Source organism: Phocoena sinus, chromosome 4, assembly GCF_008692025.1.
Source record: "Phocoena sinus isolate mPhoSin1 chromosome 4, mPhoSin1.pri, whole genome shotgun sequence".
NCBI lineage: Eukaryota > Metazoa > Chordata > Mammalia > Artiodactyla > Phocoenidae > Phocoena > Phocoena sinus.
In genome coordinates this window covers 48,236,859-48,251,847 of record NC_045766.1, presented here as the reverse complement: position 1 = coordinate 48,251,847, position 14,989 = coordinate 48,236,859, and the positions used below count along the sequence as shown (strand labels likewise).

General features: G+C 38.4%; 1 protein-coding gene across 9 annotated transcripts in view; it reads right to left on the bottom strand.

Annotated features, from left to right (window-relative positions):
- The window catches only part of PRKCI (protein kinase C iota), a 100,637-nt gene that overhangs the window by 35,840 nt on the left and 49,808 nt on the right, over positions 1-14,989 (bottom strand). For 8 of the 9 annotated variants that reach the window (XM_032630681.1, XM_032630680.1, XM_032630679.1 and 5 more), the window contains 2 exons: positions 4,459-4,548; positions 2,738-2,788 (listed from right to left, as the gene is read on the bottom strand). In XM_032630681.1, coding sequence (XP_032486572.1) covers positions 2,738-2,788; positions 4,459-4,548 — 141 coding nt within the window. Of the gene's footprint in view, positions 1-2,737; positions 2,789-4,458; positions 4,549-5,219; positions 5,273-14,989 lie in introns of those variants that run through there. The other variant, XM_032630685.1, reaches the window with a different exon arrangement.

The following is a 14,989-nucleotide window of genomic DNA, read 5'->3' as shown; positions in this document are numbered from 1 at the left end:
TTGGGTAAGTCAATCACTATTAAATATATTGTCTATTAGTCATCCCACAGTAATAGTAATCACTGTGGAAATTCCATTAGGTTTCTAAACTCATTTTATTTTTTTGGCTGAATCGCGTGGCTTGCAGGATCTTAGTTCCTGACCAGGGATTGAACCCATGCACCCTGCAGTGGAAGCGCGGAGTCCTAACCACAGGACCACCAGCGAATTCCCTCAAAACTCATTTTAAAGCAAATGTAGCACTGCGTCTACTATTTAAAATTAAGATAGAAAGAAATGGGTGAAATACTCTGAATTAGAAATTCTGAGACAGCATAATATAGAACCTAAAATATATATGCTTTCATTTTTAATTATTTATTCTGTTAGGAGTAACCAAAGCAGAAAGTTTGTTAATATCTTAACCTAAAAGAACATCTTATTTCAGAAACTTTCATGAACTACAACTTGATATATCTTAAATTTAAACATGTTAATGTTGCCTAGGAATTAAAAGAGCCAAGGCATCACTTTAATGGTTATCAATTTTCCCCCATGCTCTAGTTTAGTAATATTAATTATACTGGAGGGGAGTGTGTAAAAATCCCCACCAGCAAATTTTAAAGTGGGAAAGTGAGCATGAAATACAGTGAAAAGGTAGGAAAAGACATTTTATCCGGCAAGTGTGCTACAGACCCATAATAGATTTGCAGATGGGACTCTGCAACCAAGATTTGCTATAATGGCAAGTCTTTCAAAACTCTGGCCTGGACAAAGGAGAGCTGCTTCTCCAACACCTCTGTGAAGGCAGCCCACACTGGCTGTAATCCATCTGCCACTGGAGACCCAATGAAATACTCCTAGCTGAATCCAAACCTAAATTTTTCACTATTGCTTCAGAGGCCTACCTACTCCTTATATTTCCCCATCTTCCTATAAAGTACATAGCCCTCATTCAACTCTATATACAAACACCCAGTTCTTTAATTTTTCCTTTTCACCAAGTTGCACGAAGAGTTACAGAATTAAAACTTTAGAGCTATTTCACTTAATACAAAGCAAAACATTTACTACTATTCCTTCTAAAGTCATGGATATGTACAGAAACCACAAATAAAAATGAGTTGCCTAATATCTACAATCTATAAATTATACTATACATATATGTATATATATATATGAATATATACATATAAACATATTCAAATTCCATCAGACCAAATAGTTGCCTCTTTCAATTCATCTCATTAATGCTAACCACTAGCTTAGACATTCAAAAGAAAGTTTCATAACAATTCTTAAGGATGCACGCTAAAGTATTTAGAGGTAAAGTGTCATGTCAGCTTACTCTCAAAGGGTACACAAAAAAATAAATAAAAATAAAACAAGGGCTTCCCTGGTGGCGCAGTGGTTGAGAATCTGCCTGCTAATGCAGGGGACATGGGTTCGAGCCCTGGTCTGGGAGGATTCCACATGCCGCGGAGCAACTAGGCCCGTGAGCCACAACTACTGAGCCTGCGTATCTGGAGCCTGTGCTCCGCAACAAGAGAGGCCGCGATAGTGAGACGCCTGCGCACCGTGATGAAGAGTGGCGCCCACTTGCCACAACTAGAGAAAGCCCTTGCACAGAAATGAAGACCCAACACAGCAAAAATAAGTAAATAAATTACGAAACTCCTACCCCCAACATCTTCTTTAAAAAAAATAAAAATAAAATAAAACAAGTGTTTGTTATGTATATACATGTATGCATGTGTGTGCACAGATACAGAGATAAAGCAAACATAGAAAATGTTAATAATTGGTGAATCTTGGTAAAGATATATGAGTATCTTTGTTTTCAATGTTTCTATGTTTTTTCAACTTCTCCATAGGTTTGAAAATTTCCAAGATTAAAAAACAGGAAATGGGGACTTCCCTGGTGGCGCAGTGGTTAAGAATCCGTCTGCCAATGCAGAGGCCATGGGTTTGATCCCTGGTCCGGGAAGATCCCACATGCCACGGAGCAACTAAGCCCGTGCACCACAACTACTGAGCCTGTGCTCTAGAGCCCGTGAGCCACAACTACTGAGTCCACGTGCCACAACTACTGAAGCCCATGCGCCTAGAGCCCGTGCTCTGCAACAAGAGAAGCCACCGCAATGAGAAGCCCACGCACCGCAACGAAGAGTAGCCCCTGCTCGCTGCAACTAGAGAAAAGCCTGAGTGCAGCAACAAAGATCCAACACAGCCAAAAATAAATTAATTAATTAAAAAAAAAAACAGGAAAGGACTTAAAATCAACTTAATTTTCCTTTCAAATGCACAACAGACAATTATGTCAGTAAGTTGTAATTAAAAACTGCCTCATTTTGGGACTTCCCTGGTGGCACAGTGGTTAAGACTCTGCATTCCCGATGCAGGGGGCTCGGGTTCAATCCTTGGTCAGGGAACCAGATCCCACATGCATGCCGCAACTAAGAGTTTGCAGGCAACAACTAAGTAGCCCATGAGATGCAACTAAGGAGCCTGCCTGCTGCAACTAAGACCCAGCACAACCAAATAAATAAATATATGGTTTTTTTAATTAAAAAAAATAAAAACTGCCTCATTTCGATTTGGGAAAAGTAGTGACTTTAGGCAGTTTACTAATATACTCTAAATTAGACTGAAGAATGGAAAAGAAATCAAATGAATTAAAAGTTCTATTTCTGATTTCTCTTGTGCCACTGTATCATAAATAACTCTATTCAAAGGTATGAAGTATATAAACACTCACTATCTTCTCCTGGACAAGGCATTCCAGGACGTTCTGGTACACAAGGGAATACTGAAAAACAACAAACTAAAATTAATACAGCATATTTAAAACATACAAATTACACAGAATTTTAAATTCAAATATCACATAAATTGATCTAAATTTAAACCTGACCTTCTCTTGACACAAGATACTTAACATATGGTCAGTACTATTTTTTGAAGGGATCCATTTTACCAAGGCTATAATAAAAGAAATTCTTATGAAAGCGAACATCCATAAACAATGCATTAGAAGCTCAAATTACTCATTCCAATCCCTATTACATCACTAATTGATTTTTTTTTGGTCATTAGAGAAATCATTAACTATTTCCTTAAATCCTCATTGTAGTGACAAATTTGCTAGGACGAAGAATTAAAATTACAAAGTGTATACAAATATAAACATAAGCCACTACAGTTTTTCTAAACTTAGGAATAAATTAACATTAAAAACAGTATCCAAATCCAAAAATGTAAGTTTTGTCTTAGGAGCTACAGATTTATAAAACTGCTAATTCAAAACATTTTTATAAAGAGATAGAATATAATGAAATCGTACATTTATAAACATCTACTCAACTCTTTGTAGTCTGTGATGTACAAAAAAGGACATGGTTTTGAGCACAGAGTATGGGAAACACAGTTCCTGGAATATTTTTAAAAGTTGAAATATAAGCTAACTTCTGAAAACAGATCTCTGATATAGCATAAAAAGTAATAAAGCTTAAAACAAATAATTTCTTTAAACATTCACTGTAGCTTTATTCTAGACAAAGATGACCAAAGGAAGACTTCTAACATTCTTCCAGGATCTCAACAAATTAGAGTATGAATCCCATGGGAGTCACTATGTCAAATTCTGAAGGGAGACAAAAATCAAACTATTTTTTTAAAAAAGATCACACTGTAAAGGAAAGTACAAAGGAATAATAACAAGGTATTGAAATAAGTCATTATATTGAGGGGAGATTTATATTTGTTTCAAGTTGTAAAGAGTTCCCTAGGTCTAGTCTCCTAAGGCTCCCAAAAATGTTATGTGAAATACTGCCAATGTATTGCAATTATATTAAGCATATTAAGTAGATTCTACGTGACCTAAAAAATTTGAGGGGTAGCATGGCAGAATGAAAAGCACACAGATTTGGAAAGAGAATACCTAGATTTACAACCCAGGTTTACAATGTACCAGTTACATGATGGCTGAGTTTAGGTCTCTCCTTCTATACAACTACCCACCTCTCAGGCTTGCTGATCTTTAACACACTAATGTCTATGATTACTACATAAATAGTTTCACAGTTAACCCTTAAACAAAAGAAAGGACATTTAAGATATCTTACCTTTGGAAACCATCATTTGCATACATTACAAAACTGCAATGGGATGACTTAGGTTCTACTGGGCACTCAATTCTTAAATTCTATGCTAAAACTTTGCTGTAAAACACTGAGATGATCACAGTTTAATACCCAAGAAGGTATACACAAATAAGAAATTTCCTAAGATTATAAGAAGCTGATGGATTTTGTCTTCTCTAGCATTTGAGATACTACTGAACAAGGACAATTACATAGAAATGAGGGATACAGATTAAGAAAATGACATCAGGACCATGTTTTTAAATGGTTAAGGATACAGGGTTATGTTTTTAAAGAAGTATAGTTCTAGAAGAGTAGGAAATGACTACTCCTTTACCATGAATCAAGAGTTCAGAATCCTTGTTTAGCTCATAAAGCCTAAAGGCTTCTTCTAACTCCAACTGAGACGATACTGTACATGGGTCTCCTAAAAAATATAAAAAGGAAAAGTAAAGCTCACTTTTAAAATCCTCTACATATGACCAGTAAACAATTTCTACTACATAAAATCTTGAGGAAAAACAATTTCATACTTACAGAGAAATATTTGACAAGGACTAAACTTGAGATATTTATTTAGACAATTCTATTCTCTGAAGTAGGTAACATAACTCCCACTCCTATTTCTACAAAATATTACATGAGGTTCACAGATACCAAACTTTAAATGTATAAAACCATTTAATTCTTGACGATGTTTACATTCAAAATATAGCAAACAGAATCTACCCTGACCACATTTTAGATTGTCAGTGCAAAAAAAGTTATAACAAAGCTATCCACTGCCTATTTATAGAAACTCTGTGTCTGGATTTCTTTTTCTTTCTTTCTTTTTTTTGATTGTCACTGCAACATGATTAATGGCCAGGGGTAAGTTTTCTGTTACCTGTTTCTTCAAAAGAGGAAGTGAAAGTGGTTTCATCACCACAATATGATCAGAGGAGGTCTCTATTTAATCATTTTGTCAAATTTCTCCTTCACCGGAGAGCCTGCTTAAGAGGCTCACAGAAAACAAGCATAGCTACTAAAGTACTCTGGACTAAAGAGCAATCCTACTTGATTGCTTTTAAGTGTAAATGCCTAGTTTAGTAAACTTACACACAGAGAGGACAAGGAAGAAACATCTCCCTTAGTCAACCAGCCAGTGAACTGAGTCATCCCTGGAAATCAACGAGATGGCAAGTCCCCCTGTACGATGGCATTCCTCAATGAAAAAGTCATTTCGAACATAGCTGGGCCTGAGCTGGGTCCTCAACGCTGCCATTCTTTTACTCATTCTTGTGGTTACTGGTTACACCAAGAGATGCCATCAACCCTGTCCAAACTTCAATCACTCTCAGCAGGGAACTCAGTCTACTACTTCAGAGAGAAAAGTGAGGTCATTTCCTTTCCTGTTGACTCAAAGAGATGAGTGCCTCTGTTCTTTTCTCCAACTTGGCCACTGAGTCCCTCCTTTCTTTTATCTTCTCTGGGCATTATTCCACTAGTCCTCCCCAGTTCTATCTTCATTTTTTCTTTCCTTCCACTAGCTCTTCTCAGGCAAAGGCATGTTTGAGTCTCCCTCTCATAAACCTCTCTCCTGCCCAGGGTGCCATTCATTCTGTAGCCACAAGTCTCAAGAGTAAACTACAGACTGAAACAAGGGGGTGAGCAGGAAGAAATGGAAGAAAAAGGGACAGGGCCTTTGAATTTTGACTTCATACTTTTCTTTTGTATTTTTTAATTCATAGACTTATAATCTTTTAGACTTAATAGAAATAGCTTTTCTTCCTATCAAGAGTGAACCCACATTGCTTTCTCCATGTTCCTATCTTCCAAGCATTTCTCAAAATTTTGCTATCAGGTTTTAGTCCAAACACCTCTAAAACTGCTGTATCTAATGTCATGGAAGCAGCTGCTGAAATCAATGGCATGTTTTGTCTTTACTCTGGTTGACCTCGCTATACCATCGAACAAAGTTATCCACTGACTATTTACAGAAATTTTGTGTCTGGGTTTCTAAACACCATTCTCCTGGTCTACCAACTCTTTTTTTTTTATCATTTTATTTATTTTTGGCTGCGTTGGGTCTTCAGTTGCTGCGCGGGCTTTCTCTAGTTGCGGTGAGCAGGGACTTCTCTTCGTTGTGGTGTATGGGCTTCTGCTTGCGGTGGCTTCTCTTGTTGCAGAGCACGGGCTCAGTAGTTATGGCACGCGGGCTCTAGAGTGTGTAGGCTCAGTAGTTGTGGAGCATAGGCTTAGTTGCTCTGCGGCATCTCCTGGACCAGGGATCGAACTTGTGTCCCCTGCATTAGCAGGCGGAAGCTTATCCACTGTGCCGCCAGGGAAGTCCCCAACTCCTCTTTTAACTTTTTATTTTGGAAATTTTCAAACATATTACAAAATCCCGTTTCACCTGTGGATTCACTCACTTCTCCTCCTCCACCATGTCATTCTGAGCAAATCCCTATAACACTAGATAAAAATTCCTTAACATAATCATAATACCATTATAAACCTATATAAACGAACAAAAATTCACTATAAAATATCCAAACATAACCATATACAAAAGAATAAAGTTGAACCTTTATCTTATATAATAAATAAAAATGAAATCAAAATGGATCACAGACCTAAATGCAAGAGCTAAAACTACAAAACTCTTGGGGGAAAACACAGGGAGAAAGCTTCACGACATTGGGTTTGGCAACAATTTCTTGGATGTGACATCAAAAGCACATATAAGAAAAAAATAATACATTGGTCTACAACAAAATTAAAAACTTTTGTGTGTAAAAACTTTTGTGTGTATCAGCACAGTGAAAAGACAACCTATTGGAGGAAATATTTGCAAATGATACATCTGATAAGGGAATAACACTCAAAATATGTAAAGAATTCCTACAACTCTACAACGACGAAAATAAATAAATGAGCAAAGGATATTTCTCCAAAGAAGATACACAAATAGCCAATAAGCACATGAAAAGAGGTTCAACACCACTAATCATTAGGAAAATGCAAATCAATGAGATACCACTTCAAACCCATAAGGTTTTGTAAAACACACACAAACATTCACAGACAATAACAAGTGTTGGCAAGGATGTGGAGAAACTGGAACCCTTGTGCATTGATGGTGGGAATGTACAATGATGCAGCAACCTCAAAAAATAAAACATATAATTACCATATTATCCAGCAATTCTACTCCTGGGTATACTTCCAGAGAACTAAAAGCAGAGACTCCAACAGATATTTGTACACCCATGTTCACAGCAGCACTATTCACAACAGCCAAAAGGTAGAAGCAACCCAAGTGTCCAACAACAGATGAATGGATAAACAAAACATGGTATATACAGTTGGCCTTCCATATCTATAGGTTCTGAATCTATGGATTCAATCAACCTTGGATCAAAAATATTTGAAAAAAAAAATTCCAGAAAGTTCATAAAAAACTAAAACTAGAATTTGCCATGCACTGGCAACTATTTGCATAGCACTTACAATGTATTAGGTATTATAGGTAATCTATAGATGATTTAAAGGATATGGAAGAATATGCGTAGGTTACATGCAAATACTACACCATTTTATTTAAGGGATTTGAGCATAACCAGATTTTGGTATCCCTGGGAGGCTCTAGAACCAATCTACTGTGGACACCAAGGGATGACTGTACATACAAAAGAAGTATTATTTAGTCTTAAAAAGGAAGTTGTATATAAACAGCTCATACAACTCAATATCAAAAAAACAAATAACCCAATAAAAAAATGGGCAGAAGGGACTTCCCTGGTGGCAGTGTTAAGAATCCGCCTGCCAATGCAGGGGACACAGGTTTGAGCCCTGGTCTGGGAAGATCCCACATGCTGCAGAGCAACTAAGCCCATGAGCCACAACTACTGAGCCTGCTCTCTAGACCCCATGGGCCACAACTACTGAGCCCGCGTGCCACACCTACTGAAGCCCACGCGCCTAGAGTCCACACTCCACAACAAGAGAAGCCACCCCAATGAGAAGCCTGTGCACCACAAAAAGTAGGCTCCACTCGCTGCAACTAGAGAAAGCCTGCACGCAGCAATGAAGACCCAACACAGCCAAAAGTAAATAAATAAATAAATTTATATATTTAAAAAAAGTGGGGGGCTTCCCTGGTGGCACAGTGGTTGAGAGTCCGCCTGCCGATGCAGGGGACATGGGTTCGTGCCCTGGTCTGGGAGGATCTCACATGCCGCAGAGCTGCTGAGCCCGTGAGCCATGGCTGTTGGGCCTGCGCGTCCGGAGCCTGTGCTCCGCAACGGGAGGGGCCACAGCAGTGAGAGGCCCACGTACCACAAAAAAAAAAAAAAAAAAAGTGGGAAGAAGACCTAAACAGATGTTTCTCCAAAGAAGACATACTGTTGGCCAACAGGCACACGAAAAGATGCTCAGCATTGCTAATTATAAGGGAAGTGCAAATCAAAACTACAATGAGGTATCACCTCACACTAGTCAAAATGGCCATCATCAAAAAATCTACAAAAAAAAAAAAAAAAAGTCTACAAACAATAAATGTTGGAGAGGGTGTGGAGAAAGGGGAACCCTCATACACTGTTGGTAGGAATGTAAATTGGTGCAGCCACTATGGAAAACAGTATGGAGGTTCCTCAAAAAGCTAAAAATAGCATCATCATATGATCTAGCAATCCCACTCTTGGGCATATATCTAGAAAAGATGAAAACTCTAATTCAAAAAGATGTATGCACCCCAGTGCTCACTGCAGCACTATTCACAACAGCCAAGATATGGAAGCAACCTATGTGTCCATCAACAGAAGAATGGATAAAGAAGATGTGGTATATGTATATACAAAGGAATATTACTCAGCCATAAAAAAGAATGAAATAATGTCATTTGCAGCAACATAGATGGACGTAGAGGTTATCACACTAAGTGAAGTCAGACAGAGAAAGACAAATATATGATATCACTTATTTATGGAATCTAAAAAAATGATACAAATGAATTTATTTACAAAACAGAGACAGACTCACAGACATAGAAAACAATCTTACAGGGCTTTCCTGGTGGCGCAGTGGTTAAGAATCCACCTGCCAATGCAGGGGACACGGGTTCGACCCCTGGTCCGGGAGGATGCCACATGCCGCAGAGCAACCAAGCCTGTGCGCCACAACTACTGAAGCCCGCATACCTGGAGCCCATGTTCTGCAACGAGAAGCCACCAAAATGAGAAGCCCCCACACGGCAACGATGAGCAGCCCCCGCTCGCCACAACTAAGGAAAGCGCGCGTGGCAATGAACACCCAACGAAGCCAAAAAAAAAGAAAACAATCTTATGGTTACCAAAGGGGAAAGGATGGGTGAGGAATACATTAGGAGTTTGGGATTCACAGATACACACTAGTATATATAAAATAGAAAAAAAAAGAGGAAGCAAATTTTGACACATGCTACAACATGAATGAACCTTGAAGACACTATGGTAAGTGAAACAAGTCAGTTACTAAAGGACAAATAGTGTATGATTCTACTTCAGTAAGGTACCTAGAGTAGTAAAATTCACAGAAACAAGATAGAATGGTGGTTGCCATTTGCTGGGGGAGAGAGGAGAATGAGGATTTATTGAGTAAAGAATAACTTTATAGGGTAAAATTAATGGGTAAAGAGTTTCAGTTGGGAAGATGAGAAAGTTCTGGAGATGGATGGTGCGGATGGTTGGACTGGCTCTATCACTATATTAACTAAGAAAAAGCCACAGAGTGGTGCTGTGCCAGTTCTAGGCTTCCACCTTATAAACATCTGGCATCTTTTGCTTTTGGGAGCCCTAAGTCACCATGTAAGAAGTTCAGCTGCCTCTGAGAGTAGAAGCCCTGAGACTACACAGAGAGAGAAAGAGAACCTACTAAGCTAGCATCCCAGGTGAGCCTCCACGTGACTCTAGACCCGGATGCCATCCAATTGCTACTGCATGAGAGACCTCAAGTGAGACCAGCAGAGCCAATCAACTCACAGAAGTGTAAAATGACTGTAAAGTAAAAGCGTGGGTTTTTTTACAGCCACTAGGCTTTGAGGTGATTTGTTATGTTACAAACACCTTCCTGCCACCTTTCAAGGTGAATCTTGAAATTCTGTGTATCTTACAAGACCCAGGACAAATGCCACCTCTTCTGAAAAGCTTTACCTGAGGGGGTAATGTTTCACATTTTTAAAAAAAATGCTACATATAATCTACTCATTTTTAATAACAGCTTTATTGAGATACAATTCACACAGCATTCAATTTACCCATTTGAAGTGTACAGTTCAGTGGTCGTTAGTATATTCACAGAGCTGTGCAACTACCACCATAATCAATTTTAGAACATTTTCATAACCCCTCCTCAAAAAAAACCCTTCTAATTAGCAGTCACTCCCCATTTCCCCCCAACCTCTCCTTCCATTGTCAGACCTAGGCAACCACTGATTATTTTCAGTCTCTACAGATTTGCCTTTTCTGGACATTTCATATAAATGGAATCACACAATATGTGGTCTTTTATTTCTAGATTTTTTTTGCTTAGAGTGTTTTCAAGTTCATCTAAGTTGTAGCATGTATCAGTACTTCAGTCCTTATTTATTAGTGAATAATATAGTAAACATTCTTGAACTGAAATATTTGTGCTTGAGTAATTTCTCATGATAATTTCCTAGAAAAAGAAATGATTGGCTCAAAGTGTGCCCATTTAAAATTTTGACAATTATTTCAAAATTTGGAATGATAGTAACTCCAAAAAGGTAATGACATATACACTCAACCAAGTGTGTTTTTCCTAACCCTTACAGGTAATGATTAAATTTTAACTATTTTCTAATCTGATAGATGAAAACTGATGTCTTATTTTAAAATCCTTGTTTCTTTATTAGTGATCCTTGAGCTTTTTTGGTCATTTATGAATAAGCTATTTGCACCTTTTTCAGTAGATGCTTTATCTATTTCTTTTTGACTTAATTATCTTATATTAGAGATAAGCAATCCTTTGTAAATGTTGCAAATATTTTTTCTCAGTTGTTATTACTTCTGTATCTGTGATTATGATGTTTTTCAATATAAAGAATTAGGAAAAGTCTTCCGTCTTTACATTTCCTTTTTCAGAATTTTCCCATTTATTCTTTTTTAAAATTTTATTTATTTATTTTTGGCTGCATTGGGTCTTCGTTGCTGTGCAGGCTTTCACTAGTTGCAGCGAGCGGGGGCTACTCTTTGTTGTGGTGTGCGGGCTTCTCATTGCGGTGGCTTCTCTTGTTGTGGATCATGGGCTCTAGGCGTGCGGGCTTCAGTAGTTGTGGCATGCAGGCTCAGTAGTTGTGGGTCGTGGGCTGTACAGCGCAGGTTCAGTAGTTGTGACAGATTGCTTAGTTGCTCCGCGACATGTGGGATCTTCCCGGACCAGGGATTGAACCCGAGTCCCCTGCATTGGTAGGCGGACTCTTTAACCACTGTACCACCAGGGAAGTCCCCCCATTTACTCTTGAGCATTTATTTTTCCAGATGAAATTGCCAGTTTCTAAAAGATCCTATTAGAATTCTGGGGGGGAACTGTGCTCTTTACAGATTGATCTATAGGGAGTTTACTTTTTCTATGTTCCCTCTCCCTAACCCATTATTCAGGTTTTATTTATGGCACCCAATTGTTTTTTTGGTTTTTTAAACATCTTTATTGGATTATAATTGCTTTACAACATTGTGTTAGTTTCTGCTGTACAACAAATCAGCTATATGTATACTTATGTGGGGTTTTTTTAAAGTTTTGTTTATATGGTTTCTATGCATTTCTTTAAAGTTTATTCCTAGATTAAAAAAAATTATGTTATTACATGGATGAAATCTTTTCTTCCAATATACTTTCTGACTGAGTATTACCTTTATAAAGGAAAGCTATTTGTTCTCTCATATACTGACTTTATATTTGTCTTAGTGTTGTTGGTATCTTAAGAGACTAGTTGAAAAATAGGTCAATATGATTCAACCAGATTGCACAGATAGAGCATTTTTAAAATTTATTTATTTAATATTTATTTGGTTGCACTGGGTCTTAGTTGTGGCAGGCAGGCTCCTTAGTTGCGGCTCTAGGGCTCCTTAGTTGTGGCATATGGGCTCCTTAGTTGCAGCATGCGAACTCTTAGTTGCGGCATGCGAACTCTTAGTTGAGGCATGCATGTGGGATCTAGTTCTCTGACCAGGGATCGAACCCAGGCCCCCTGCATTGGGAACGCGGAGTCTTATCCACTGTGCCACTGGGGAAGTCCCAGATATACCATTTTTAGATCAATACTCAGTACACTGATAATAACAGGTGTTGGTGAGGATGCAGAGAAACTGGAATCCTCATACACTGCTAGTGGGCACGTAAAATGGTGTTGCTGCTTTGAAAAACAGTCTGGTAGTTCCTCAAAAAGTTGAACATTTGTTACCATATGACCCAGCAATTCCACTCCTAGATATATATCCAAGAGATACGAAAACATACGTCCACACAAAAAGTTGTAACGAAATGTTCATAGAAACATTACTCATAATAGTCACAAAGTGGAAATAACCGAAATGTCTATCAATTGATGAATGGATAAATAAAATGTGGTATGCATACAACGGACTATTAACCATTAAAAAAGGATTAAGTATTAATACTTTAAATATCATGTCTAGATTAGGTAAATCTATAGAAACAAGAGCTAGATAAGTGGTTACCTAGGTCTGGGGACAGTGGGGGAAGGAACTTGGGGGAAATAGAGAGTAACTGCTAATGAGCATGGGGTTTCTTTTTTGAGCAATGAAAATGTTGTAAAATTGATTGTGGTGACGGCTGCACACTCTCTGCACAAATATACTAAAAACCACTGAATTGTACACTTTAAATGATAAATTATATCTCAATAAAGCTATTTAAAAATATTTGGTGCAGCATTTTTATAAAAGTGAGTTCGATAACAAAGTAATATTCCAGCCCAAAAGCAAAGCCTGTCTTAACTTGCCTCAAAGAAATAAAGCAATTCTTTCATAGACTCACTTTCTCACTTACGCAAATTTCTCCCAATTTGCCACACACATGAAAGTTTAAGTCACATAATTACACTCTACTTTTTTTTTTTTTTTTTTGTGGTACGCGGGCCTCTCACTGTTGAGGCCTCTTCCGTTGCGGAGCACAGGCTCCAGACGTGCAGGCTCAGCGGCCATGGCTCACGGGCCTAGCCGCTCCACAGCATGTGGGATCTTCCCGGACCGGGGCACGAACCCGTGTCCCCTGAATTGGCAGGCGGACTCTCAACCACTGCGCCACCAGGGAAGCCCACACTCTAGTTTTTGACATAGGTTTTAAAAAATAACTTTCGCTTCTATAGAAGTATATTTAAGTGCAGGCCAAAGTTTAAAAACAGAAAAGCAACATAAAAAAGAATAATGAAAATTTTACATTTCAATAAGTGTGCAAATTACTCTTCCAGTTAGAAAAATAAGCCAGCTTAAAAAAAAAAACAAGCCAGTTGACTAAATTAATTCCAAAGAATGAAAGAGTCAAAGAATTCTAGGAACAGAATGAATCTGAAATATAATGAATGCTTCATTTCTAATTTTCCAGGTGAGGGACCTGAGTCCATGCTGGCAAATACATTTAAGCTCACCTCAGATTGTTTTCTAAACAATGAGAAATATTATATCATTCTCTCTCTCTCTCTCTCTCTTTCTCTCTCTCTCTCTCTCTATATATATCTCACACATGAATGATACCAATGAATGCCTTATAAGCATCTTGATTTTTAAAAAATTTAAACACTAAATCCAATTTTCTCTAGACTCACTAGCTGCTTGCAATGTCCTAATGGCCTATGTCTACAAAAATTTCCAAAAAAACTTATAAGATTGAACCAAATTCAACACCCAGCAATTAAGCCTTCCACAGTTCAAGTGGCTTCTGCAGTTAGGATGATTTTACTGCAGTAGTATGAATTAAAAAATCCCAAACCTTAACCACCTCACTTTCTGAGCAACCTCACGTAAACCACTTCTTTAAGATGGCCCCTGATTTCCTTATTTGCAGAAAAAAGAAGAGATGAGACAAAAATTGAGTAAATGCTATCTGTAAAGGACTGGGAGTATCTTAACAAAAAGGAACTTCAGGGACTTCCCTTGTGGTCCAGTGGTAAGACTCAGTACTCCCAATGCAGGGGGTCCGGGTTCAATTCCTGGTCAGGGAGCTAGATCCCGCATGCATGCCGCGACTAAGAAGCCCACATGCCACAACTAAGAGTCCACATGCTGCAACTAAGAAGTCCACATGCCACAACTAAGAAGGCCTCATGGGACTTCCCTGGTGGTCCACTGGTAAAGAATCTGCCTTACAATGCAGGGGACGCAGGTTCGATCCCTGGTCAGGGAACTAAGATCCCACATGCCGCGGGGCAACTGAGCCTGCATGCCACAACTACTGAGCTCGCACGCCTCAACTAGAGCCCGTGTGCCACAAACTACAGAGCCCATGCATCCTGGAGCTCATGCGCCACAACTAGAGAGAGAAAACCTGCATGCCACAACTAGAGAGAAGCCCACGCACCACCATGAAGAGCCTGTGCACCACAACGGAAGATCCCGTATGCCGCAACTAAGACCTGACGCAGCCAAAAATAAATAATAAATAAATCTTTAAGAAAAAAACAGTCTGCATGCCACAACTAAAGATCCCTCATGCCGCAACCAAGACCCGGCACAGCCTAAATAAATAAATAAATAAAACAGGAAAACAAAAAAGGAACTTCAGAAATAAACACAAAACAACACAAAGGAAACATTCAAAGTACATATAAAATGAACAACTAAATTAAGAAAAGATCATTAAAAAGATTACAA